Source organism: Ursus maritimus, unplaced genomic scaffold (assembly GCF_017311325.1).
Source record: "Ursus maritimus isolate PB19 unplaced genomic scaffold, ASM1731132v1 scaffold_28, whole genome shotgun sequence".
NCBI lineage: Eukaryota > Metazoa > Chordata > Mammalia > Carnivora > Ursidae > Ursus > Ursus maritimus.
This window is the reverse complement of record NW_024425341.1, coordinates 23,133,628-23,160,284: the sequence shown is the minus strand read 5'-3', so window position 1 is coordinate 23,160,284 and position 26,657 is coordinate 23,133,628. Positions and strand designations below refer to the sequence as shown.

At 40.7% G+C, this 26,657-nt stretch overlaps 1 protein-coding gene across 1 annotated transcript in view; it reads right to left on the bottom strand.

Moving 5' to 3' along the window:
- Positions 1-26,657, bottom strand: part of CSMD1 (CUB and Sushi multiple domains 1) — a 1,580,412-nt gene that overhangs the window by 1,001,332 nt on the left and 552,423 nt on the right. The window contains exon 4 of the mRNA XM_040643176.1: positions 6,736-6,930. Within this exon, the coding sequence (XP_040499110.1) occupies positions 6,736-6,930 (195 nt within the window). The remainder of the gene's footprint in view (positions 1-6,735; positions 6,931-26,657) is intronic.

The following is a 26,657-nucleotide window of genomic DNA, read 5'->3' as shown; positions in this document are numbered from 1 at the left end:
GAAGATATTGGGTTTAGGAAAGAGTGGAAATCTTTTAGGAAAGATTGAGTGCGGGTGGTTAAGGAACAGCTCAGGAAGCCAGTGCAGAACCCTCTGAGGGACAGTCCAGCGAGCTGGAGGAAGTGGGCTTGGGGAATTAAGGGCAATGGAAGTATAATATCCCAGGAGCAGTGGCAACTAGAAACCTCAGGAAGGACAGAAAACAATTGTCTGTGAAACACGGACCAGTTGAGTTTAACAGAAAGTCTATGGCCTTCAGGAAAAAGAATAGCACTTACTCCTAACAAAAGTTCAAACAAGTGGAAAGTAGAAGACATCTGGATTATTTTGCCAACACATAAGTTTGACTAATCCACAATGGAAAAATAAAGAAAATTCAAAATTTTAGGACCAGTGGAAGACCAGTCGTGGCATGAACAGGCCAGCCATTTACCAAATCTGTTGCTTCTTCTTCCCAACTTTATAGCTGATCCAACTCCTCGCCTCCCTTCCAGCTAAGTGTGAACACAAGGGCTGAGTGTGACCAACACGAAGTACTCGCAGGGACCTGTCATACCCACTCCAGCTCTGTCCTGCCTCCGCCAACTGCATGGAGACAAGGCTGGCCACTGACTGGAAGCCAGATACAGAAGTCCCCAAATTATCAATCATATCGGAACCAATTGCCAGTCAGAAATAGTCCTGTGGAGTTGAACATGTGCATACAAAATTTGTGTTTGAGCTTGCTAATATTACATTAGCCAAATAAACTCTACCAGATAGCGTTGGTCCAAATGTGAAACAAAAGTAATCATGGCATTATTATGAATAATTGAGGCTAAGAAAAAACTCATGTGGACTCTGAATGGCACAGGGGTTGTGATATTGGATTATAGAGGAAGCAGAATAATTACAGGCACAATACTTAGCTCTGCAGTGAAAAATATTTACATAGTTATAATAATATGAATGTTGTTTATTGCTTTTCAGCCTTTAGACAAATTAAGAAGGACTTAATTATCATTATAGCATAAAATATAAATGTTAACTTCGATATTGCAAAAGTTCTATTATAGCTGAGAGCATAGGACAGTAGGAAAGGATGAGAAGATACACCAGAGAGAGGGAGGCCACCAACTATTCTCTGTTAATGCTGTACCTCCTGTCAGCTCGAGCTGTAACCCTGACAAAGTCTCGCCTGGGCCTTTGATTTGGGGGTCTGGCCTCATTTCTATCATTTTTGGCCTCAGACAGCAATTCCGGGAACAGATTTTGGCGACAGTGAAGGAACCCTAAGACGAGACAGGACTCGGTGGGACTAAAGATGTTGGACCTGAACCTCTCCTGGCTCACTAATGGGGGTGGACGGCCATCCCAAGCCAAACTAGGATGCTCCAGGATGCGGGCTGGCACGCAGGCCAGACGACCACAGTTTCACAAACCGCCAATGAGCAGCCGGCATTGCCTGCCACTATCAACCAATCAGGATGAAGCCCTTCCAGCCAATCAGGATGAAGCGCTTTTCCCTGCTTCCCTCCTTAGCATATTAGCCTGCAAACCCTGGTGGGAATTTTCTCAGTATAAGCAGGGTCTCCGCTCTGCTTGGCGAGACAGCATCACTACTCTCTGGCCACGCTATGTTGCCTTTCAGCTTGAGCTGTAGCCCCACTAAAACCTTCCCTGCGCCTTTGGGCAAAAAAAGATATATTGCATATTTCAATGTTTAAAGATAATATACAGAAATCTAAATTAGGAGAAACAAGACATGGTGGATGGGAGTAACAGATGTTAACACTCATAGCAAGATATTAAAAAATAAAATTGATAATAAAGAAGAGTATAAGCAGTTATAATAATAAAAAATAGTTAAATGTTATCAAACTATGTGCGGCATAAGAGTAATGGTAGTTTCGATGGGATGTTTCTTTTCATAGTAATTCTTTTTCTATTACTATTTTTAAATTATGCACATATGCCACTTATATTAAACAGAATTTAGTAAAAGTAGGATACAATCAACTGTCTTGTTATATTGTCCAAGTCATAAGTTCATAACCTATGTCAGCACAATTTGAAACCTCCTTACTTTTATTACAAGAATGATATTGTTTCCCCTGCCTACATCTCAATGTGATTAGAGATACAAACAGGTTCGTAAATTTATGGACTTCAGCATATTTACCAATTGAAATTCTATAAATACAATTTTTAGATGCCTTTCTATGGGAGTTCATAGGAGTTGTGCACGTAATGTTAATACACTAATCTGTGAAGTGCAGAATAGACAAAAATAAGTTATTTAGGACAGCTTGTAATTGGTCATGTCCAGAGCTATGACTTCAGGGATCTCAACTCTGCAATAGCTGTTAAGAATTATTTTATATAGCACTTTGCAAATACAAAGTGTTCCATCATTGAAAGCATCAAGGCACATCAAAGGTGATGTTTAGGGAAGAAAGCATGTATCCCTGGCCCAAGTAAATTAGCATTTGCTTGGAGCTGGCTTATTTCAAATAACATATGCCTGATGCAACTGTCCTATCATTTATGCAAAGCAAAAACTAGTAAGCTATCCTAATCTCTTCCAGGCCCAGCCATAGCTCAGGTCCCCAAATGTCCCTCGTATCTACATATTCTCCATGTGACTGTATTCATAGAATAAGGCAGCTGGTGTAAGATAACAATGATATTTAAAAAATGAGGTCCAGAATTGGAGAGTTTCAGAGTCTAAGGAGAGGCAGTAAAAGAGGGACTTCCCCCACTTCATGCTGGGATAACATGAGGTGAGGACCACTTCTCCCCAGGGTTGCTTTGGATCAGATAATTGTTTCTTATAAAGGAGATTTTTCCAAATGCAGCTCCTTACCTACTTCCTTTCTAACCTCTTGATCACGCCATAAGTCTGGAGACAACAGCCCCCTCTTCAGTTGCCATTCAAGAAGAATCCCTTCTCTTTCGGATTTTATACTCTATGGCCCTCCAGTGTCCTGGGGACCAAAGTAAAGTGTGATATATTCTGGTCCCTTGTGTTATAGTCTTTTTGATTTAATAATACAGTAGGGGAAGCATAAAGCAAATGAAGATGGCACTTAAATTCCTAGGTGAGAGCATCTGTTATTGGTTCTATCCACTTCCCTCTTTTCCCCCTTTGCATTTCTCCTCTAAATACCCACCATGCCTGCACACACGGAAACAGCAAATCTTTGTAAAGACTGGAAGAGACAACAGGAGCCATAGGCAGTAATGGAGGGAAATTAAGGAAGATCTAGCTGTTAAGTTGAAAACTCCAGGATAAATGAGGAAGACTGAAACGGGATACCTCCAGAAGAGGAAAATCTGAACTCTAATCCTGGAAAGAAGTCAGTCTGATGGGGGTCATCATAGGAATTAGAGAAATCCATTTTAAGCAGAGCTGGCTGGTCTCCCGTTTTATTGTGTACTAATTTTATTGGATATATGGTTCTACCATCTTTCTTTAAAGAGTATCACATGACTCTAGAAATGATACACACCTTTAAGTGTCATTGTTCAGGTTAAATGCTGCCACTTGGAGTTAATATGTAAAATTTTCAACGCTAGCAAGAAGTCATTGTGATGGGAAATAGTGGTGTTACCGTTAGTAGTGTGATCAAGAAGAATCCTGCAGTGATTCTTGGAACTAAATAGCTGGAATGTTGGGGAAGCAGAAAATACACTCATTTCATTTTTATAAATAATCAAAGCCCACTTTACTGAAATTCATTTGTCTCCCCTAGATATACCACATCTACACATTTATAAGAATTAGGTCATTGATTTTTTTCTTGATGATTCAGTTACCCAATTCAATGACAAACTGTCGCAGCTTTCAAATTTGTTTCATAAAATAATTATATCTAATTTAATGCCCTTTGAATATGCTACTCGCCCAAGCACTGGGAAAAGCAAAATATAAACATTAATGTAATAATCTGTAATAAAGGAGAAAAAAATATATCCTGACAAATGTATATTAATATAGTTGGAATTTAATAAATTGGTGGCAGAATAAGCATGATTCTGGGCTTATTGTTATATTAACTTTGAGTTTATAAGGTTTATAATTGAGGAATTAGGAAAGACCCTTTGATTAAGAAGAAAGCTTCTTTGGGGAGGAAAGAAGTGGTTATGGCTACTGCTAATCCTTACTTTTTATATTTTCAAGTTTATAATGACTCTTATGTGATACTCAACATATTTCTATGCTTCTATTAGGTTCCAGAGGGAATCAGGTATAGCAGTAAGGGGAAAGAACTATAGACTAGGCTAAATTTTAATATAAAGAGGAATCAAGGGTAGAGTTACAAAATTTGTATGACTATCTACTATCTCCTGGGAGGTTAGAAACTGGTTCAAGAAACAACGTTAAGACGTTATGTTCAAATATAAAATGGTAACAAAATGAATGCTATAGGCAGAAGGTCTTTCCTTTTGAAGCAATCTCAGAGGAGGCTGCAATGTAAGAAATGACAGAAATTTGGACTTAAGTGTAAACTTGATAAATTAGTAAGATTTATGGCCCTAAGGGAGATAAAAAGGTAAACTGTGTAACAGGGTAAAAACACCAAAAGTTTGGGATTAAGCATGGAGTGGTACGTTGGGAAAGAATTCTTAGGGGAAAAAGAAGAGAACCCTGGTGTGTAGGGTTTGCCAATTTCTGCGGTGTAAACCCTCCCCCCACGGTGACATCCAGCTCTCCTCAGGGTGTGAGGAATGCAGAGCAGAAGGGATGTTACAATCAGTGGTTTTGAGGAAAGCCAGCACTCTTGAGCCCTGGCAGGACATTGTCTGTGGGGAGAAATGCTTCAAGTCTGTGATTGGAAGCACTGACAGTTGACATTCACAGTTCAGTCCAGCCAAGGTTATCCTGGGGCATGTCAGTAGCCAGGATGAAGACCTGGCACTTGACTCCTGTTGAGTCACTGAAGGGGCCTGGCTGAGGGAGAAAGGTGGTGAGCAAGCTGTGTGTGCTGGAAAGGATCTTCAGGGAGTAGGATGCAGGATGGATGCCGAGATTCTACACATGGAGCTCATGTAACCAACTTGAAGTGGGTCTGGGTGAAAAGAAAAAAAATGAGAAGTGGAAGTGTGGAGTGCGGATGGGAACAGAGATGAGCGAAGGACAGCTGGAAAGGAAAAAGCTAGCGTACGGGGAATAAGAGAACAAAGCTGCAGGAGCTGCCATGTTTATCCAGAGTGGAAGGGAACAATGGTGGGGACAAGGAAGAGAGCATATACTTAGGATATCCCAGCAGCACTATCCTTAAATAGGATCAGTTAGTTAAGGAGAATCAATAAAAACAAACAAACAAACAAAAAAAGGTAAAAGGAACAAAAGTCTGGATTTTGAGTACACTGCTCTTTTGACAAAATGGAAAATAATAGCGGTAAGGAAAAAGAGGAGGACAGGAGAGAGATAATGGACTTCAGAAACATGCAGAGGAAAAAAGCATTTCCAGAGGAAAAACAGACACTTGGAATAGAAGATATTCCCAGTAGGATTTTCTCCAGGGTTGAGGAATAATGTGAACATGCTATGCGTGAACTCCATCAACTAGGAGCTAGAACACCACGGGCAAGTCACGTTTCCTAACCGCGGATTCCTCAGCTGCAAAAGGAGTCTGCAATCAAATGCCTGCTTGAGAAGACGAAACATGAAACAGCTGAAGGGATCAGCTTGTACTGGCTACCAGCGGGAGTTCCAGCAGCAGGAGTGTAGCACTGGTAGAAATACACCACTGCATGTAGTTAGCACCTGGGAGATCTTAGGGGCCTACAACATTGAACGGAAGACTATTTGAGAAAAGGTAAGTATCCATTAAGTAGCATAGACTGAGCTAGAAGCCCTGTGTGAGGTCTCAGATTTGCACGGCTATGAGCATGGATTAGAAGTCAGACGTGGGAGTGCGTCTCAACGCATCATATGCTGTCTGTCTCTGGGACCTGTTGAAAATACAAATTGTGTTTATCTGTTAAACGACTGTCTATAGTTATTATTTCCATGGTTGTTACGAGTATTGATATGATCATGTAAAGCGTTGAGCAGGTTTTCTGGCCTCATAGCGAGGCCTTAATGGAGGTTGGCTACACTTTTATCTTTGAAACCGTAAGAGGCATTTTTCTCAGGAAAGTCAGAATTTAAGAGGTATCGTCGGCTCTTTCCTAAAGTTATTGGAGCAGTAAAATAATGTTATGGAAAAGGCTTAAAAAATCACAGGGTGTATCAGGAAGGTAATTCTAACCTCGCCCCAAATCATGGCACGGAGCACTTGGCTATAGTGTGTTCTCTCACGATCACCTTATTTCAAAGGCCTAAGAGTGTTGAAAGAGTCCTTAAAAGGGATCCTTTAATTATCAAGGCATATTTGTCATTTTTAGCAAGAAAAAAGATAAAAAAGGAGCCACCACATCAAGAAGGACATAAATGTGCACAGTAAATCCTAGAATGCTAGGACAGCAAGTGATAACATTATGCAGAAGGCCATAGAACTTGAGAAACAGAAGGAAGAAAAATGTGGGTATTTAAGGAACACATCTAAGTTTGTTATTGGCTTTATCGGGTCTAGTCATGGCTCCTTAGGTCTCATGGAACATGACTTCTAGGAACAGAATAAGCTAGCACAGCAAGACCCAGAGGGATGTGAATTCTTTTCGTTTAGTGGAAACTTCTATGCCATCAGTACCAAAGCCACTTATTTATTCTGTGTTCATAACACCGTCTGGTCATCTGGTACTCACCCCTGCAAAACGGAGCCGGGAAGTCCCAGGAAGCACCATTCCCAGGGCTGACGATGCAGGTGAGAATCGCATGGCCTTCCAAGATATAGCCAGAGAGACAGCTGTACCGGATCTTGTCTCCTATGTTGAACCTTGTTCCGTGCAGAACTCCTTTCAGGATTTCCCCAGGATTTCCACATGTGTGGCTAGGTAAAACTATGGAGAAAAAAAAAAAAAAAAGTTAAAGATATTTCTATCGAGATCAATTCCTACCACAAAACACACACTGCATTTGAACGATTCAGATTAGCAAACCAGGCATAAACACATTTTCATTTTGCCTGAAAAAAATACAGAAAATGTATTCATGTTTTAGAATATCTACCATTTAACCATGTGTAAAGATCCTTTAAAAGTATAAATGCGGTTTGAGAAGAGGGAAAAATACAGTTTTGCTTAGATTCTGCGTTCTAGCCGATGTCTGAATTATTTTTCTGATTATGAGATCGTACAGGCTCATGGAGTTAGCAGCCACGTAACAAGTAGGGAAATGAGCATCTGAAAAAGTGGGGTCAGAAATACCGCAGGAATGAATATTCATGCCATGTTGATCCTTCTTCCTTTAGGACCAACACTACCAAATACACATCGCTAATCAATGTTTAATCAATGTTTGTTGGACAAACAACTGAATTGAAGAATAAATTGAAGATTTCATCCGTTAATCTAGCAGCCTTAAAAAAAATGCACCACTATTATTTTCCAACGTGGCTGTTAGGCTTCATGCATTTATAAGGGTCTGGTTCACAATGAAGTTTTACCTGTAATAGTTTTGACAAAGCAGGTCGGTAAGAAAGCCTTGAATCTGTTCTTTCTGGACCTGCTCACTTTCTATGTTGAGAGCATCCTCTGCCTAATTCAACTGCCTTGAAACCTCATCAATGGGAGGACATTCCATACTCAGAACGTAATTTTGAACTTAACTGATTCACCATTAGGTTAAATGGATCAAGTTGATGATTGTTGGTTACCATCTAGATTTTTCTGGTTTAAATTTAGCATATGATCAGCAAGCCAGAGCTCTCATGAAGTAGGGAAATAAACCAAGGAGACTGCTACTTAAAAAAAGAAATGATTTCAGGGTCCTGGGATCAAGCCTCACATGAGGCTTCCTGCTCAGTGGAGAGTCTGCTTATCCCTCTCCCTTTGCCCCTCCCCCTGCTCATGCTCTCTCTCACTCACTCTCTCTCAAATAAAGAAAATCTTTAAAAAAAAAATGATATCCAAAAAAGCATTTCCAGTAAACAAATTATTTTATGTCTGTATCTTTTTTCTTTTTCTTTTTAACATTGACCTGGGGGGGGTGGATTTCGATATATGTACAAAGGAATGCAAACTATTGTTTTCTTTGTTTGTAAACTGAGAAATAAAACTTTCCCAGTGAAGGAGAAGGGAATTTCAGGGATTTCTAAAATGATTTTTATTACTTTATTTTATTACTCAATTACTTAAATAGATACAAACTAAGCTATGTAGAAACCCTTAGAAAACAAGTATTACAACTTAGATATGTAATATTGACATGTTCATGAAATCAGTGTTTACATAGTCAAAGTGTGCTCAGTTCTAGATTAAAAAAAAAGTTTGTGAAACCAGTCTGCAAAAACCTATTAGCACAATAGAAAATAATTCACTATAATCCACAATTTTGTCTTTTATAAAAAAGAAAAACTGTATTTAATTCCACATTCACTATCACTAAGGCAATAAATCTATTTGAAAAAAATGTTTAAAAACACTGTTTGGCATTTAACTGTCTCTGGCTCTTCTAAGGTAGAAAGTTTCAGTTTGATCTTGGAGGAGCACTTCAGTGGATGACCCAGGACATCTGCCAGCCAGCAGGAGCTGGGGATCTGATAGCCGGAGACAGGGAAGGCAGGGGCTGAATTTCTATCACCAATGGGAAATGAGAGATGGGTTTGGGGGAAATATACACATACGAATGCTTTTGGTATTTTCCTTCCTGGTCCAAGAATATTTAGAATTCATAAATCCTTCCTTGCCTTTTTTTTAAGATTTTATTTATTTATTTGACAGAGAGAGAAAGAGATTGAGCACAAGCAGGGGGGTTGGCAGGCAGAGGTAGAAGGAGAAGCAGGCTCCCCACTTAGCAGGGAGTCTGACCTGGGGCTCGATCCCAGGACCCTCAGATCATGACTTGAGGTGAAGGCAGATGACTAACCAACTGAGCCACCCAGCCACTCATCTTGGTTTTTTTTTTTTTTTTAAGGGGCCTTTATTATTTGCATGAAGTGGTGCAAACACTTCTTATTAGAAGGTACATAAATTCACTTTAGCGTGTATCCAGACAAATTGTTTCCCGAAAGACAAGTATTATCTGTGTAAATCTATCAATAACTTTAAAACCTGCTCCAGAGCCACAACATGGGACAGCTTTCAGAACCGGAAAACCCCATGAGCCATTCTAAAAGCTGAATGTGGCTGACATAACTTTCCTATCCATGTATCTGTTGAAAATAGCAAGAAATCATTTTTAACGGTTAGTTTTAACACAGATAACATAATAGACTTTTGTACAGAAAGACCAGAGTAACAAAAATACAATACGAAAGATTTCACGCGATGTTGCTGCTGCAAGAGCAAAGGTCCGTCTATCTATGCAATACCTATTTGCTACATTGAAAGTAGACTGAAGATGTCATATGTAAAACTTGGCTGTGCAGTCATATTGCTAGGAAGTGTGGAATTGCCTGGACTTTGAAACGTTTAAGGGGAAAAAAAAAATCATCCCTGGAAACAAGGATCTCCCAAAGCGGGCCTCTGAAAAGAAAACATCCGTGTCTTAAAACTTTTAACAGAGTTGAGCGCAGTATTTGGAAACAGACAACTGTTGGCATTCAGAAAGAAAAATAATTTTGGCCATTCTGGATCATCAAGCTAGGAGAGCCATCTGTAATATTAGATGTTCAAAGTGACTGACCGCCACAGAAAACAAAGAGTAAATGGACAGCGTCCTTGTGCCTACAATGAAATCGCGGCTCAAACAGTGTAGATGATATAAAGGATCTTTCTGAGGGGCAGCTGCAGATTTCCAGGGAGACAGTGGCTGTTGGTGGCAATCATGCCCATTAAAGCCGTGGGCAGAGATGGGCCTCTCTGTGTCTGGGCCGTGCCAGGCTCCCCTTCTTCTGCAAACTGTTCCCTGGCACCTTAGACTAGTATAAACATCCCTTTTTTTTGGTTCTTTTCCACAGACTTTGTCTTTATTTTAACACCTTGACAATTGCGTTCAAATTTGGAAAATGTTCACTCAACAGTTATTATTTGCACAGCTTTGTTTTCAACTGACAATAAAATGGAATGGAAAAAGGAGCAGAGTTAAGACTGTTCTTTTGCTCTTATTAGCTCAGTTAATCTACTAAAAATATGTCGCCATCAGTATTTATTTCACAGGGGACAGTGTGAGGATTGAATGAGACAATGCAAGTCTCAAATACCCGCTCTATGTGTCTCAGTCATTGGACTTGGTTGCAAACACCTGCCTCCGGTGTGGACCTTGAATTGCTCTTCCATCCATCTCTACATATTGTGTCTAAAATAACGTCTAGCTCTCAGCAGGAGCTTGATAAATGTATATCTGCTCAACCAGTTGGTAAATATGAATATTAATAATAAAGCATCTCATGTATTCTTCTAGATATATGTGCAAGGTTCACATAGTCTGTAGCTTCATGGGAACAGAGAAAAAGCTAATGAGTGTTCAAGAACCAACAGAACAAAGTGACATTTCAGAAACAATGAATCAGCCACAAATTGTCACTTTCAGCCACTTTTTACCACATTTACCTAAACACGTAAATAGGACTCAGAGGGTTAAAATGAATTTACATTTTTTAAGGCAAAGTAACTTAGCAAATGGGAAAAAGTGATTTTTGACTAACTTTTAAAGTTTAAACTCACTGGTTGGTAGGACAAAGTTATAAATTTATGATTTGGGGAATGAGTATTTTTTTGCCAATCGACTTGATTTTAGAAAAAAAATATTAAAATTTTAATATGAACAATGCCAATGAAGAAATAGAAATAACTGAGGAAGAATGAAAATATTTACTTTCCGTTGCAAACAAAATGGCAAAAATGTGCACATTATAGAAGCATGATCAAAGTAATTTGACCATTATCAAAATACCCTAAATTGCAAAAAATGGATGAAAGTGATTACAGGTCTTCACGAAGGTTTAAGACAAAGACATGTAAAGCTTGCCAACACACACACACACACACACACACACACACACACACACACACACAAATCCAGGGGCTGGGAAAGACTAATTTAACATAAACTCAATCCGAATGGCATTTCTGCCAATTTCATTTTAACTAATTTTTTACCCAGTTTCCCTGAAGATAGTGAATGTCCCTTTGTGTCTCCCATGGTAACGAGTACACATTAAGTATTTAGTAAATACTTATTGAATTGACTTGAACTCTAGTTTTAATTCCCTTAAATCCTCCCTTGAAGTAATTNNNNCTCTTTCCCATGGATGCTTCAAGAAAGAAATTCTTATTTGCGTAATGGGAATTCAGCACCCAGTGCATACATTTGGTAATGGGAAAGCATTTCTTGAAAGGAGCTCTGGGCACAGTTCCTCCTTCTCAGGGCAGGTCTCATTCCACCAGACCGCGTGAAGCCAAGTTTGTACACCCAGGGCTTGAAACACAGGCTGCCATTCTAATTACACTCATGGAAATTCCCTCCATAGCGCATTTGATTTGGCAAGTGTATGTGGTCACAACTCAGGGACTTCATTAGGCTTTCACAGCAACCTTTACCCCAACTGTTTAAGTGATGAAATGGATGTCATATCAACTCCTTTTCCAGGAGAAAAGCAAAAACATGATGCTGAAATAAAATACAGCATTCATATTCATTATCAACGGGACAAAAGGCTACTGAACAGAAGTTTGAAATTCATCAGAGGACAGGCAGCATTTTTCACAGCTTGTGCACAATCAATGAAATGTCACTGGACGCAATCATTTGGAAACCGGGTCCCACAGGGTCTATGTCAGAAGATTTGTTTACACTTTGCCTTTCCAGGAGTCTCCCCACAGCTTAAAGAAATAAAACTTCAAATACCCACATGACGTACAACACTTGAAATGTAAACTAAGGAGTGGAGATGTGTGTGCATCCAGGGACTGTTGGCTCTGCGCCCCCTCCCACAGCTTTGGGAAAGGATTAGAAAAATAGGGTTATCTAATTTTCAGAAACACTTTAAAAATCAGATTTTCAAATCTTTTTTTTTTTTTAAGATTTTATTTATTTATTCGACAGAGATAGAGGCAGCCAGCGAGAGAGGGAACACAAGCAGGGGGAGTGGGAGAGGAAGAAGCAGGCTCATAGCAGAAGAGCCTGATGTGGGGCTCGATCCCAGAACACCGGGATCACGCCCTGAGCCGAAGGCAGACGCTTAACTGCTGTGCCACCCAGGCGCCCCCCAGATTTTCAAATCTTGACACCTGACATCTATTCTCGGTATGGACTCTAAATCATGGACGGATGTTAAAGCAAGAGAATGGAGAGAGGGAAGTGACGTGAGAAAGACCATGGGTGTTGCTTAGTACACAGCAGTAACATAATACCTCCCTTTCCAGAGTCACTTTCTTTGTGGCGGAGAAAGAGTGAGGGAAAAATGCTGTATGAATACTATTACTTTGAAAAGTGACAGGAGCTACAGGAGTGAATGAAAAGACAATGTGAGTTTTATGTATATTTCCAGGTGGAAAGTGGTAAGATTTGGCCAAGTTAGAAAGGAAAGATCATCTCTAAGGGAAGCAGTTGTAGCAAGTGAACATACGGCAAGGGGAGTGTATCGTGTGGCAGGTTATGGGAAGGAGACGGGCTAGCACACAGACTTGCGTTTCCACTTCAGAAACAGACTGCAATTTTGGGTGAATGACTTAAATCTCAGTTTCTGTGTCTTGAAAGGAGGGATGACAAGTAAAACCGATGGGTGGGTGTGTGTGAAACATAAATGAAATAATGCAGATTGAACAGTTAACAGGACGTCTGAAATGGAAGGAGGGATTAATATATGTTCACAATTCTTATTTTCCCCAGTTCTAGAGCAGCATGGAAGTTTTAGGGAAATAACAGAAATTTGCAAGTATACAGTGCTTCTAATATATACCAACTTCCAGAAACAATAAAGCTAGAAAAAATCTGTGGGGGGGGTGCCTTAGTAGCTCAGTCATTAAGCGTCTGCCTTCAGCTCAGGGTGTGATCCCAGCGTTCTGGGATCGAGCCCCACATCAAGCTTTTCCGCTGAGAGCCTGCTTCTTCCTCTCCCACTTCCCCTGCTTGTGTTCCCTCTCTTGTTGGCTGTCTCTCTGTCAAATAAATAAATAAAATCTTTAAAAAAAAAAAAAAAAGAAAAGAAAAATTCTGTGGAAACCAATATTGTCATTAAAATGGGAAACCAAGGAGAAAGGCACCCCAGTTCTATTCTTAGTCATATTAATTCTACTTTACTACTCCTGCTTTATTATAATAATAGTAATAACTTATACAGCACATACTATGAGCTAGACACTGTTTTAAGTGGTTTATATGTAATAACAGTATGTATGAAGTAAGTACTATTATTATCCTATTTTTATAAAGGAAGGTACTGTGGCACAGAGAAGTTAAGTAATTTCTCCATGGCCACACAGCTGGCAACTACTGGTGGTAGGATTTGGACATGGTAGATCCAGATTTTCTACTCTTCAGCACTACAATAAACTTTCTTATGAACATGTCAACATCAAAAGAAATAATAAAGATAAAATGTCTTCAAATCTGTAGTGTTCAAGCAAAGGCTTGATATAATAACATGGGTTATCATATCACTTAACTTTCTGCAATGGACCCTTTTACGGTCTTCCTGTTTTTTGTTGGTATTGTTGTTTTATTTGAGTGGGCTCAATATCCACCATGCAGCCCAGCACGAGGCTCGAACTCATGACCCCGAGATCAAGACCTGAGCTGAAATCAAGAGTTGGACGCTCAACCGACTGAGTCATCCAGACACCCCTCATGGTCTTCTATTTTTAAGTCAAAGGCAAACGCTGTCTAAACTCTTCCGACCTGGAGCTGCTGGGCCTTTGCCATCCCAAACAACACAGGCATTAATCCAGGTGTAAGTTACTGAAAAACTATGACAAAAAGAGTTAAATAAAAAATGAAGAGTTACCTATTGAGGAGGAAGCAGCAAACTTAGGAAGATTTTATAGATGGTGACCCAGCAAAAGAAAATGCATAAATATGACCATGATGGCCAACGATGCAATATGATAAAGTTCATTCTGAACATATTATGCTCTTTGTTTTAAAATATGTGGAGTGTGTCCAAGGGCATATCCTAGAGTCAGCAACAAAAAAAGGACCAGAAAAGTCACTAGGTTTCTTCTGACTGGGGAAGTAACAGTGGAGGGAGCTGAAAGAAAAGAGAATGGGAGCCCACGGTTAAATCCTCTGGAATACTCAAAATTAAGAAGTCAGGCAATCATTCAACTCAATAGAAAAATGACCAAAAGTTAAGAGTAAGACCAAACAGAGAGCCCCGGAGTCAAGCTGAGAAACAATCATGGACACATGGAAGCCTGGTAATATCAAAGGTTGAAAATTCATCATAAGTGATTGAGATACAAAAAAAGCATAGCAGTAAGGAACAACACAAGATGTACTTTTCAATTTTCATGGAATTGTCAAAGAAGAAATGGCATGTACATCAATTTTATCAGGTCCATTTGCATATACTGTAGCCACATTGTAGATTATAGACATGGTCATTAACTTGTAAATAATTTTTATGACCATTTTTCTTTCTTCTTCTTCTCTAAAGTGAAGTTTATATTCAACAAATGGATGTTCAGTTGATTACAAATGTCTCAATATTTATGTAAAGATAAGGTGAAAGTAGTTCTAAAATCTGCAAAGGAAATTTAAACAAATATGACCACAAGTCCTCGTACGTGTTCCCTTAGTGAGAGCAAGGTAACTAGCAACAACTCAAGACCTGCTCAGTATGATGTTTGCCCCAGGCCAAATACCACTCTGCTGGATCTTTAACACATGATATTCATGTAACGAGGATAACATGTCCCATTCCAGAGGTTAATATTGCACTAAATACCATGAGGGGTGGTTAACAAATTCAATTAAATCGATTCTAGGAATCAGCTCCAAACTCTTTCTCAGTCATGGCTCATTTAGTAATTCAAACAAAGAAGGATTAAAAACTCACTAGAACACCTCCTCTTTTGGCTAAGTTGGGGTATCAAGGGTTGGATTTCCCTTCCTGCCTTAACCAAGTTAAAGAAAAAAAAAAGTTAAAATTTATAAAGAAAACGGCCCTCAAAGCATTGGACATCATGCACTGCTGGAACATGATCCCTGAGAGATGGGAAATAAAGGAGAGTGTCCCTACCATTTCTCTGGCTTTATTGCCTGGAGAGACTTACACACCCAAGGCAAAGGGCATGGACACCCAGGCTGACCCAGCAGTCTCCCTGAATGAGGACACGGAAAGGAGAATGTGAGCAAGAGAAGGAAGCTAAAAGTCACAGTCACAGGAAGGCCCCCGGAGATCGGCAGAGAGCCCTGTTGCATTCCAGGTGAGTACTGACCCATGTATATAAGGACAATTACTCAAGGCTAGTGAAAGAATGACCAAAAGATCATAGGTAATAGTGTCCAGAATGCTCACGGAGCTAAGACTGTCTGTCCCCAGCAGTCAGAGCAGAATTCTTCTTCTCACTGGGCAGAGAACAGAGTACAGAGAAACCTTAGGGGTGGGGGAAAAAAATCACTCTAGAGTAAGTGTTGCCTAGGTCACTTCTTCAGAAATATTAAAAGCACAAGATCAGAGTAGGGTGAGGCTAGCAAGGTGCCTAGCTCCTCCTGTCTGGGTCACAGAGCCAGGTCCACCACCCGCATAGACTGGAGGTGAGTGACCACCTACTTAAAATGGTCACCCCATACTCTTGACTTCCCTCTCCCTTCATCCAGTCTTCAAAAGCAATCTCTGTAAGGACCAGACAGTTACAAGAAATTTAACTACATCCAAAAAGAAAACTCAAGAAAATTTTTGGGAATACAAAAATATCCCACACCCACCAAAATAAGATTCCCCAGGTCTGGCATCCAGTCAAGAATTATTAAGCTTGCAAAAAAGCAAGAAAATACTATCCATAATGAGGGGTGGAAAAAAAAAAAAAAACAGCAAACTTAACCAGAAGTGACACAGGTGGTTCAATTAGTAGGCAACATCAAAACAAGTATAAAAATTGCACTCCATGTGCTCAAGCAAGTTAACTAAACATAGGAAAGAAGAACAGGTAGAGATGGTGAGATTAAAGAATAAAATCACTGTCACTCTGACTTTAAAAAACACACTTGAAATATAAAGACACAAGTAGATAGAAGCGAAATGATGGGAAGCATAACAAAAAGAACAGTAACATTCATCAAAAGCAGACTCAAGTTGCTATGTTAATATCACACACAACAGTTTGAATGCAAAGAATATTACCAGGAATGAAGAAGCTTATTTTATGATGATATAAGAGTGAACGTAGCAGTCCTAAACATGTATGCGCTTAATAACAAAGCTCCAAAGCGCATGATGTAAATACTGATAGAACTGCAAGAAAAACAATGGGTAAAACCAAATTACAGCTGGAGATTTCCACACGAGCCTCGTAACTGAATGAGCGAGCATGCAGAAAACCAGTCAGGATATGGCAGGCTTGCACGGCCCTTGCCATCCCCTTCTAATTAATTAATGCTTCAATAAGAAGTCACAAGGGATATTTGAAAATATTTGAACAGGTTGAAATGGTAAAATGGCACATTGCAGTTGTGGGATGCATCAAAAACTATGCTTCGATGGAAATTTATAGCATACAGCATTTATAACCTAAAAGAAGAAAGTTCTCAAACAAATCTCTTTAGCTTCTATCATGAATAACTGGAGAAGAGAAAGCCAATTAACCCAAAGAAATAAACACGGATGACAAAAATAGACATCATTCCTCAGTAATGCTATTAAAAGATAATGTTAATATATTTCACGCCCCCTCCTCCAAGAAGTGCTCACTGCATTCCAAATTGTGATTAGTGATGAGGCTGCAAGTGTGAAGGTGCCACAAATCCTGCTCCAGAGGTGGCCTGAGGTCTGGGAGGTGGTGCATGAGTACACAAGCGAGTACAGCTGTCCTCACAACTCATGCAGAATCTTGTACAAAGTCCCATGAGAGGAAGGAGTAGTGAAGGTCTAAACAAAGGAAATGTCTCCATGTCTGTCTCAAGCCGACTTCTGGAGAAGCCAAACATGAAGCCAGGAGACAGGAAATGCTTTATATGCTATGGTCAATCCTCACACCTTTCCAAAAGAGGCATTATTCCAGCTCTATCTGCAAAGAAGGTGAGACCAAGAGAAGTTGAAGATCTTGGCTGAGCGAACACAGGTGAGCCCACACCTCTGTGAACCCTATGATATTATCGTGTCACAATTGTGTTGATATAATTGAAAAGCTTTTAAATAAAAAAAATGTTAGAAATTATTTGGGGATAGTTTAATACAAAACAAAACAAAACAAAACAACAACAAAAAAGCTGAAGAACCAGGAACTGGGTTCTTGTTCTCACTAGCTGTCTGTCTCCCTCTGTGGTATCCTATTTTCTTTTCCATCTTAATAGTAACAAACACAATGAGAAGTAGGATGACTCATCCATTATAAAAGTTTAAGATGTTGCACAACAGCCAGGATTTCAAATGTAAGTTCTGAGGTCTTTCTCAATGCTTCTTCCTGCAAATTGAAAAATGTGAATGCCAAGGGGAGATCTGAGAAAGCATCTTAGAAAATTAATGCAAAATTTAAAGATTAAACAGAATGCAGCGCTCATTTCCCATTTCCTTAGTAGGACACTAAGACAAGCTACAGAAACACCCACTCAACTTTCTTACATTCCAAACTCTATGGTTCTTGACCATAAGAGAGGCTCAGCTCAATGTAATTACAGAGCCACATCTCAGAGGCCAGTGACCCCCCCCCCACCAGAGCAGGGAAGAGATTGCCAGTGATTCTACCACTGATGAGCTGAGTCACTGGAAGCATAACTTAATCTAGGCCTCCTCTGTTTCTCCAGTGAAGTGAGCAAAGCCACAGCCTCACTTCCCGGGAGTGACTGTTGACATGGAGCTTTGGAAGTAGGTTTACCTGGAAGTGCTTGCAGGATACACCTGATGGGGAGGGAAGGAAGCCGGACTGAGTGAAGGAAATGAACTGCAGTGCAGTCATGACAAAGGCCTCAGCCCATCCCACGGGGAGCCCTGGGACTGAGCTGGCTGCTCAGTGCTGCCTCAAATTAGAGAGGCCAGAGCCTTCCCAGTAGCACAGCCCAGTGTTAGATGTGGGCTGCTCCCTGGGCAGGGGTCACCTGAGACAAGGCAGCTTTCTCAGGCTGAGATCAATTCCTGGAGCTGGTCTCAGCCGAGAGCTTCTAGCTGCTGAACCCCCCCCCCGCCCGCCCCATGAAGGTCTAACTATTTTATTTATTCATTTTTTAATTTCACTGTGGGATCTGAGACTAGCCATATTTAACATTGAGTATTAAGGTGTTTCTTAATTCCAGTGTTATACCTGAACTACCTTTAGGTTTAGAAGAAAAGTTGCTACAGAAATCTTTCAGGGTATTGCATGCAGGTAACAAAGAAGGTGGCGGGAAAGAAGGGGAGTGTGGTCTTTGTCCAAGTGGTGCCCTCAATACTGCCAACCTGGATGTGGAGAAGTGGGGTGGGGCAGGAGAGCTGGGGGCCTGGCTCAGAGGCACGGAGACCATGGTCACGCAGCTGTAGGACGATCTAGCTTAGGAACAAAAAAGGAGACCATCTCTTATTTGTTCCAGCTTTACAAAGGAAGATGACCCTTGCAGGACTAGGCAGAAGGAAAGATTATCAGCTGTGTAGGATAGGAGCTGATGAAATGTTTCAAGGACACGATAATTTAAGACAGTGCTGCATTAGTACTCATCAATGGAAAGTGGCAACAGCAGGTGGAAGGTAACTGGCTTGGAGCAGTCTGACAAGCTCCTGACACTGGAATCAAAATGCTGAGTGGAGCAGGAGGTGAGCAGCCCTACGAGCCTGAAGGAGAGCAAGCCGCCCCACAGGAAGCAGGTGCAGTCAGGGCTCCAACATAGAGTGTGCGACTTTTACAGAAGGAACCACAATAGTGTACCTGCTACTAGTAGGGACTTAGAAAAATGGCAAGTTTTCTGTAGGAGGAAGATGATAGCAGGAATAATGTTAAAGAGATAAACTGGCCCTCAAAGCAATAACTGCAAGATCCAAAGACCAAAATAAACCATGAGAACACAAGTGACCTATAAAATACAAAGACGGGATCACATACATGGAGGTGATTTCAGACATTCTAAGAGACAGTTTCATCAGCCGCTTTCCTTTTCAGGCTCTGGGCATTACTTTATTGCCTTTTTATTTTCTTAAAATAGGACCTTTAAGCCTATACTGATGTCCACATACACACATTTCTTATAAATTGCATAGAAAAATATACATTTGAGTAATTCAAATTAAACACATTAAATTCCTGTTTAAGAAAATGAACGTAATTTAAAACAATGGTTCTATAATTTTATTTAGATGGAAAATTTGGGTTTTATGAAGATTCAACTTTAAAATCACTTCTAATTTTAAGTTATTTGTGTAGAAAATAATAAAAGGTGTTTAACAATTTATAAAACCATGTGGCGTTATATGTTATTTCTAATTAATGAATTCTTGGCTGTCATTCAGTCTAACCTGATTTAATTTTTCTTTTATGTGCTGGCAGTTACCTTCTAAAAATAGTTGTAAATTGAAGTTATGGACATAAGCAGTTTCAGCTTACCAGGTGTTAGTATATTACTAATTTATGATTTTCATATTCATTTGAACCTAAAAGCTGTTTTCATGATTGCATTCATATTAATAGCTCAAACTTTATTAAAAAGAGCATCTTTTGGGGAAAGTAAAGCATGTTTCTCTGACATGTACTATATATATGATAGCATTTATTTAAAAAAAAATATATATATATAGCAAACTTCAAGTTTTTTCTAATTTTTTTTTTAAAGATTTTATTTATTTATTCGACAGAGATAGAGACAGCCAGCGAGAGAGGGAACACAAGCAGGGGGAGTGGGAGAGGAAGAAGCAGGCTCCCAGCGGAGGAGCCCGATGTGGGACTCGATCCCAGAACGCTGGGATCACGCCCTGAGCCGAAGGCAGACGCTTAACTGCTGCGCTACCCAGGCGCCCCAAGTTTTTTCTAATTTCTAAACACGTTTTGTTCTAAATGATTCCATCATAACAAGGAACCAGTGTATGGATAAAATTAATATATAATATGAAGGTTAATTGTATTTTGTTTTAAAATCTTTTTGTGTCTATACATACATCAACATAACTATTTAAATTTAATTATCAGGCTGAGGAGGAGGGGAATGAGCAGTAATTAAATGGTGTGTACAGGGACACGAGGGGCTAGGTCCCTGAAATCCCACAGGATCCTGTGGGGCAGGTAAGAGAGATGAGCAGGAAAGGGATAAAGAAAGGGGGGGTAATCAGAAGGGGGAATGAAGCATGAGAGACTATGGACTATGAGAAACAAACTGAGGACCTCAGAGGGGAGGGGGGTGGGGGAATGGGATAGACCGGTGATGGGTAGTAAGGAGGGCACGTATTGCATGGTGCACTCGGTGTTATACGCAACTAATGAATCATCGAGCCTTACATCGGAAACCGGGGATGTACTGTATGGTGACTAACATAATATAATAAAAAATCATTAAAAAAAAAAAAAAGAGAGAGATGAGCAGGTGAGGGGGAATCCAGGAGGGACGCTACTCTCTAACTCAGATCCCACACTCCCTTCTCATCCCAGAAACCTCACCGACTGCTAGGACTCAGCTCTGTGGAGTTGTCCCCTAGAGGAAACGGCCAGAACCCCAGTTAACGACGGCCCTTAATCTGGAAACAACTGCGCTGTGGCAATGGGTTCCACCTCCCTGCTGACATGGAGCAGCCCCATGCCTCATCATCCCCGCTCGGTTGCTCTCTGGCATGCATGCTGCCTGCTGACCATACCTTCCATCCCAGCCTCCGCCCTTGCTGATCTGTAAACTCCCGCCGCGGCAGGGGGCACCTCGCCCACTCCCACCATCCACTTACTCAACTGTCATTTCCATGTATGTGCACATTGGCTTAAGAACGGTTAATCCAGACCCCAGTGGGCGGAAACAACAAGCAACTTCCCACCCGCAGTACAACGCCATCGCCTTTGACTTTGATCTTGATGTTCATTGTCAAAGTCCCTTAGATGAGCACCTTGCCCCCCTCCTTCCCTCCACTTCTGTGACTCTAGCCTTAAGTTCACAGCACCTCCTTTTTCTAGCCCACTGTGACAGCCTCTTTGATATTAAACGTCCCTATTTCTGTGCACTGTACCATCCATTTTCAGCACGGCAAGAAGGGGACTTCGATGACACAAGTCAGATGTGTGGTCCTCCCTTACTGAATCCACTCCAGGGTCTTCTAGAGCAGGGGAAGAAACCCCAAACTCCGTTCCTGGGACTGCAACGCCCAGCATGGTCTAGCCCCTCACTATTTCTCTGACCGCAGCCCCTAAAAGATTCATTGTGCATCAGCCATACAGGCTTTTCTTTAGGGTCTTAGATGGTGCCAAGCCCTTCCCTCCTCGGGGCCTTTGCAAACGCTATTACTCTGCTCAGATCTAGACCTTTGCAGGATGTTTCCTACTGTTCACGTCTCAGGTCAGCTGACAGCATTCTTCAGTGGTCTCTCCCGTTCAGTTTACCTAAAATAACTCCATTCTTGCCTCCTACTATTTGAAGTTAGCAGAAGGCAAGCAGAAGGCTTAGCTCTCGGATTCACCTTTCTATCCACAGCACCAGAAACGGCACTGTACAGTGGAGATTCCATAAGCCACATATTGAATAAATGACTTAATTAAGGAAAGAGTAAATGCACAAATTGGCCTTTGGGGGGACATTCTGATTTCCTAAGAAGTGGAATCCAGAGTCTTTATCAGAAATGCCTACTCTTAACTTTTTAGGAAAGGTCCTACAGCTCAAATAGAACTTTTACTACTCCAAGAATAAATGCAAAGCTGCCTTTACATACACCTTGAAATGATCCACATTCACATCAGTGATTAGGACTCACCTGTTTGGAAAAAGAAAGGCAGGCCGCAGATCAGCTCAGTGGGAAGAATCGGACCTTAAGCTAAAAGTACGTGGGATCTACAAACTCACCCCCATAAGACGTTAGAAGTCCTCTCTCCTCCTCTCTCTTGAAGTGCACCACTCTGAGGTATAGCAGCGGTAGTGAAAGGGAGAACCAGGGAAGAAAGGGAAGAGACAAGGAGAGAAGAAAGCACTAGAACCTTGCTGCAAATCTGCACCGTGAGCAGCAGCCTCCCATGCACAAAGGCTGGTGGGAACAATGGCAAACTTCGTGGATTTCTTCAGTGGTTTTACAAAGCCCGCACAAAAACTCATCTCAGTTTTGAAGGGTCAAGAGAGATATGCTAAAGTCAAGTCAGAGGAGGCAATTTCTTTATATTTTGCCAAGCTCCTGAAGGGCTGATTAAATCTCATAGCATACTTTAGTGAAATGAGGCTGCAAGGTTGAAAATGCAGTGGCAGAATTAAAAGCACTCTAAAAATCTAAAGATGATGCCCCATTGTCTGCGACCTAGCTCAAGAGGCAATTTCGAAGGAACAGAGGAAAGAGATTCCAGCAATGGTCTGGTCTTGCAAGCAACTGCTCCAGACTTTCTCAGAAGTACCAGGTGCTAAGTGACTCTTCCATGGGTGCAGGCAGATCCAGGAGAGCCTGTTAAAATGGGGAACAGGACTCTCTTGCAGTGGTCAAGGCCAGTCTATAAAAATAATCTACAGGGAAGGCAAACAATGGTCAAATAAAGTCAAAGAGACCCATGACCTGGCTACAGGTGTGGTGGATACCACGTAAGTATGACACACCTGGGAAGGGGGCAGTGCCAGACACAGTGCAGCCTGCCACTCTGAACAAGACTGGACGGAGGCACTGACGTTGACTGAACACCTACAGCACGCACAGGACCCTTGCCAATTATGTTCACATGCATGTAATTTTTATATAATGTAAGTGTCCGAGATCTATTTGCTACAAGCTCTGTATCAGGGCCCCCCGGTGTATTCCAGTGAAGAGGGATTTTGCTCACTGCAAGACTGATCATCTTGCTCCAGGGTTGGGGACACAGAGGGGAATGAACTGCTATGTAACCAGCTTTTCCAAATCTGAGGGAGCTGGCTTGAAAACACCAAATCCAGTCTTTCTCTCTCCATCTACTACTTTTTCAACGAGACAGAGATACTGAGATGGTCTCCCCAGGAAGACAGTTCGGACAGTCTCGCAGCCCATAATGAGTAAGGTGGATCTTTGCCATCAACATGATAAATATTTTGCTCATCACACAAGTGTAAACTGAATTCAAATAACTTGTCATCTGCAGTATAAGGGTAGAAGAAGGGCTTCTAGAGTCTCATCTGGACAAGATAATATTTGGGGGCTTAGATGGTGAAATGGGGTACTTTAAGTCCCTAATTTTTATGAAAATCATTAATAACTTCAACTAATGGGCTGGATGAATTATTGACCTGGCTTGAAATTAGTTACTAGAATTATGACAGAAGATATTTAAAGAAGATATAAAATTCAACATACACGTATTTATTTTCTAATTATCTTGCATTCAAAAATATGTACAAACCTTCGTATCAGTGTTCATATGAAAGAGACCCCAGAGGGGCCCCGTGCCCCTCATCCCACGCAAGAACACACAGTCAGCCGGCCACATGCTGGAAGAGTGTCCCTCACCTCCTCCTATCCCAGGCTGGAGTGGGAGCTGGTGGGGTGAGCTATCTATGACCACGCAGACAAGGATTGAGATTCAGGGAATGACACCTGAGTAAACAAAGCATGGACCAGGCCATCTGCCCAAATTAGACTCCCTTCTGCCCCCAAAGCTGTGGCACGACAGAGAAGTAAACTTCTTTCCAGCTTTGCCACGTACTTTGGAGCCGTTTTGTTAGAGAATTGTGTTAGGGCACAGCCTAAAGTAATAGAACATTTCTGAGAATTACAACTCTTATGGAACTCATCACTCCCCACAGTGTGCTGGAATTCTGGAAGTATATCACTAATTTTCTGACCAGACTATAAAACACAGATCAGGATACTTACCTGATTAACTATGTAATGAGTGGATCTGACAACAGCGACACCACTAAGCTCAGTAAATGTTAATTCACGTGTATGCAAAGTAAATGTTTGGGTGTCTTGTGATGCGTCCTTCCCTGAAGATCTAAGGTGACATTTACCTTCAACTGGACTTACGCTAATGAAAACAGAAGCTTCATCACCATCTATTTATCTACAGAACCCACCGCTGGGAAAGCATGTGTTTAAATGCATTGTAACGTACGGAATGTATGTCTATTTGTAGCCTGAGCTCAGGGATTTCTCCCTAAATCCATAAAAGTACAAAGAGACTTTTTTAAATAAGAACTGCTTTTAACAGCATACAAAGGACATCATATCAATATGCATGTATACGTATCTGTGTGTCCATTTTATACACTTTGATGAATAGACTGTATCCAAATAAGATGAGAATATTAATGAAATTATTCTTATGTACTTTGATAGAGTTTTGTGTATTAGATGGTATACATGGCTCGCCTACTTAAAAATACTTTAAAAAATTAATTTCTCATGCACAACTAGTTAAAAGTCAGCAGTTTTCTGATTCAGTATCCGAATGAGTTTGTAAAATAAAATTATTGAACTCAATAAATACTTGTTAAACAATTTTCATAACACTGTTGTTGGCCTCTAGAGAGACTCCAACATTTTCTCTCCAGTAGCCCTCCTTAAATTAAAAAAATCCTCTTTAAAAAATATTTTAAAAAATCCCTCTTCATAATCACAAATTTCACAACTGTGCCTATTCATTGATCTTATACATATTTTAAATTCTCTAAACACTCCAAAAATCAGATCAGCTTTGTGTAGAGAAAAATGTTAATAAATTGTACTTACATATGCTATTTCATATAAAAGTCAAAATCTGCTCATATGTAATAACCTCAAGAATTATAACAAATATGAACAGTGAAAAATATTAAAACAGAATGGACTTACTTTAATTTTAGATACCATCAAAGTAATGACACTGAAATCTTAAAAATCACCCTGTATTCATTGGAAGTGAAAATATGCTGTCATATACAACTGATGGACTTAGATATTTGATGTCTAAATGAAACAAGCGTCTTTAGGAGGGAAACGGTCAGTAGAAGTTATTTGTACCTCAAATGACTGAGAAAAACCAGGATCGATTGGAAAGGTATAATTCTCTTTTTTTTTTTTTTTTTTTTTTTTTTTTTTAAGCAGGCTCCACACCCAACATGGGGTTTGAACTCACAACCTTGAGAATGAGAGCTGTATGCTCCCCCCACTGAGCCTGACAGGCACCCCCATAATGGTTATATAAACACAGCAAGGTAGTAAATAGTAAAAGCAGTGAAAGAGTAAAATATGGGTTATATAAATAAACAGTTGATGAATGAGTATTTGAGCTTTTAAATAAACACATGCAAATATGTGTCCTCATTCTGCCTGGAAGATCCCCCCCACCCTGAAAGGCTCACGTTCTAGACTGTACAGATTTTCTTTTGTGAAAACCTTCCTCAACTATGGGGTCTCTGTTTTGATTGAAGAATTGGTCATTACTTCTGTAATTATTTGTATTATTTGAAAAAGCAGCATCTGAGGCATTAGAAGACACCTAGCAGAGGGGAGGACGTCCGAGATGTGCGGGCTTTTGCCTGCGTAAATGAGGGAGAAGCAAGAGCAGAGGCCAGACAATGGGGCTTCAGAGCAGGCCTACATGCAGCGGGTGGGGAGCCTGATAAAGGAAACGCAGACATTTGGCAGGAGCACCAAGACCATAGCACCAGGTGTTACAGGTGAGGAAATCTGGGAAACACCTACTCCTCCATAAGGAAATTCAGATATAATTTACCCCTAGCATCACAGCCACTCACACTCTTCCATTTACCAGGGACCCCACAGGACAGGAGATAAAGAAGGTGGGCGTGGGGCAATGACAAACCCCAGAAAGGCACAGATTGTTAATCACTTAGGTGACTAGACACAAGGAAAAGACAGAAACAACTCTGTCTGTTTCAAGTTCGCAGTAACAAAACAATATACAGACTTCCCATTGAAGTGTGGAGGAAAGAGAGAAGACAAGTTTCTATTAAGTAAGGAAAGGAAAAATGAAAATGAATACCACCGTACCCATTGTGATCCATTTATGTTGTACAAAATGCCATCTACATATCATCTGCCTGTTGTGTCATCTTGGTGCCTTTGTTGTGAAAATACACACACAGGAGGGGCTTTGCAGGTGCGTGTGCCCATGCCCAGCGTGTCCCCAGACAACGGAAAATCCCTCAATCACAGTTCTCCTGGAGGAGCGAGCACGGTCAGGGACCAGCACTGCTGACTGGTGTGGAGTCATTCTGTTACACACATGTGTACCGTGCCAGCAGCCCAGGCAGGTGTGCCTTTATCATAGGAAGGACTCAACTTGGAAATGTTGACAATTAAAAGGGATATAAAAAGTAAAAACGACACTATTAGTAATAAAGTACAGAAATTATTCAATCAATTGTATAGCCCCCCTTCACTCTGCAGGGTTTATATATAGCTCCCTAAAAACATGTCTTAGAAACC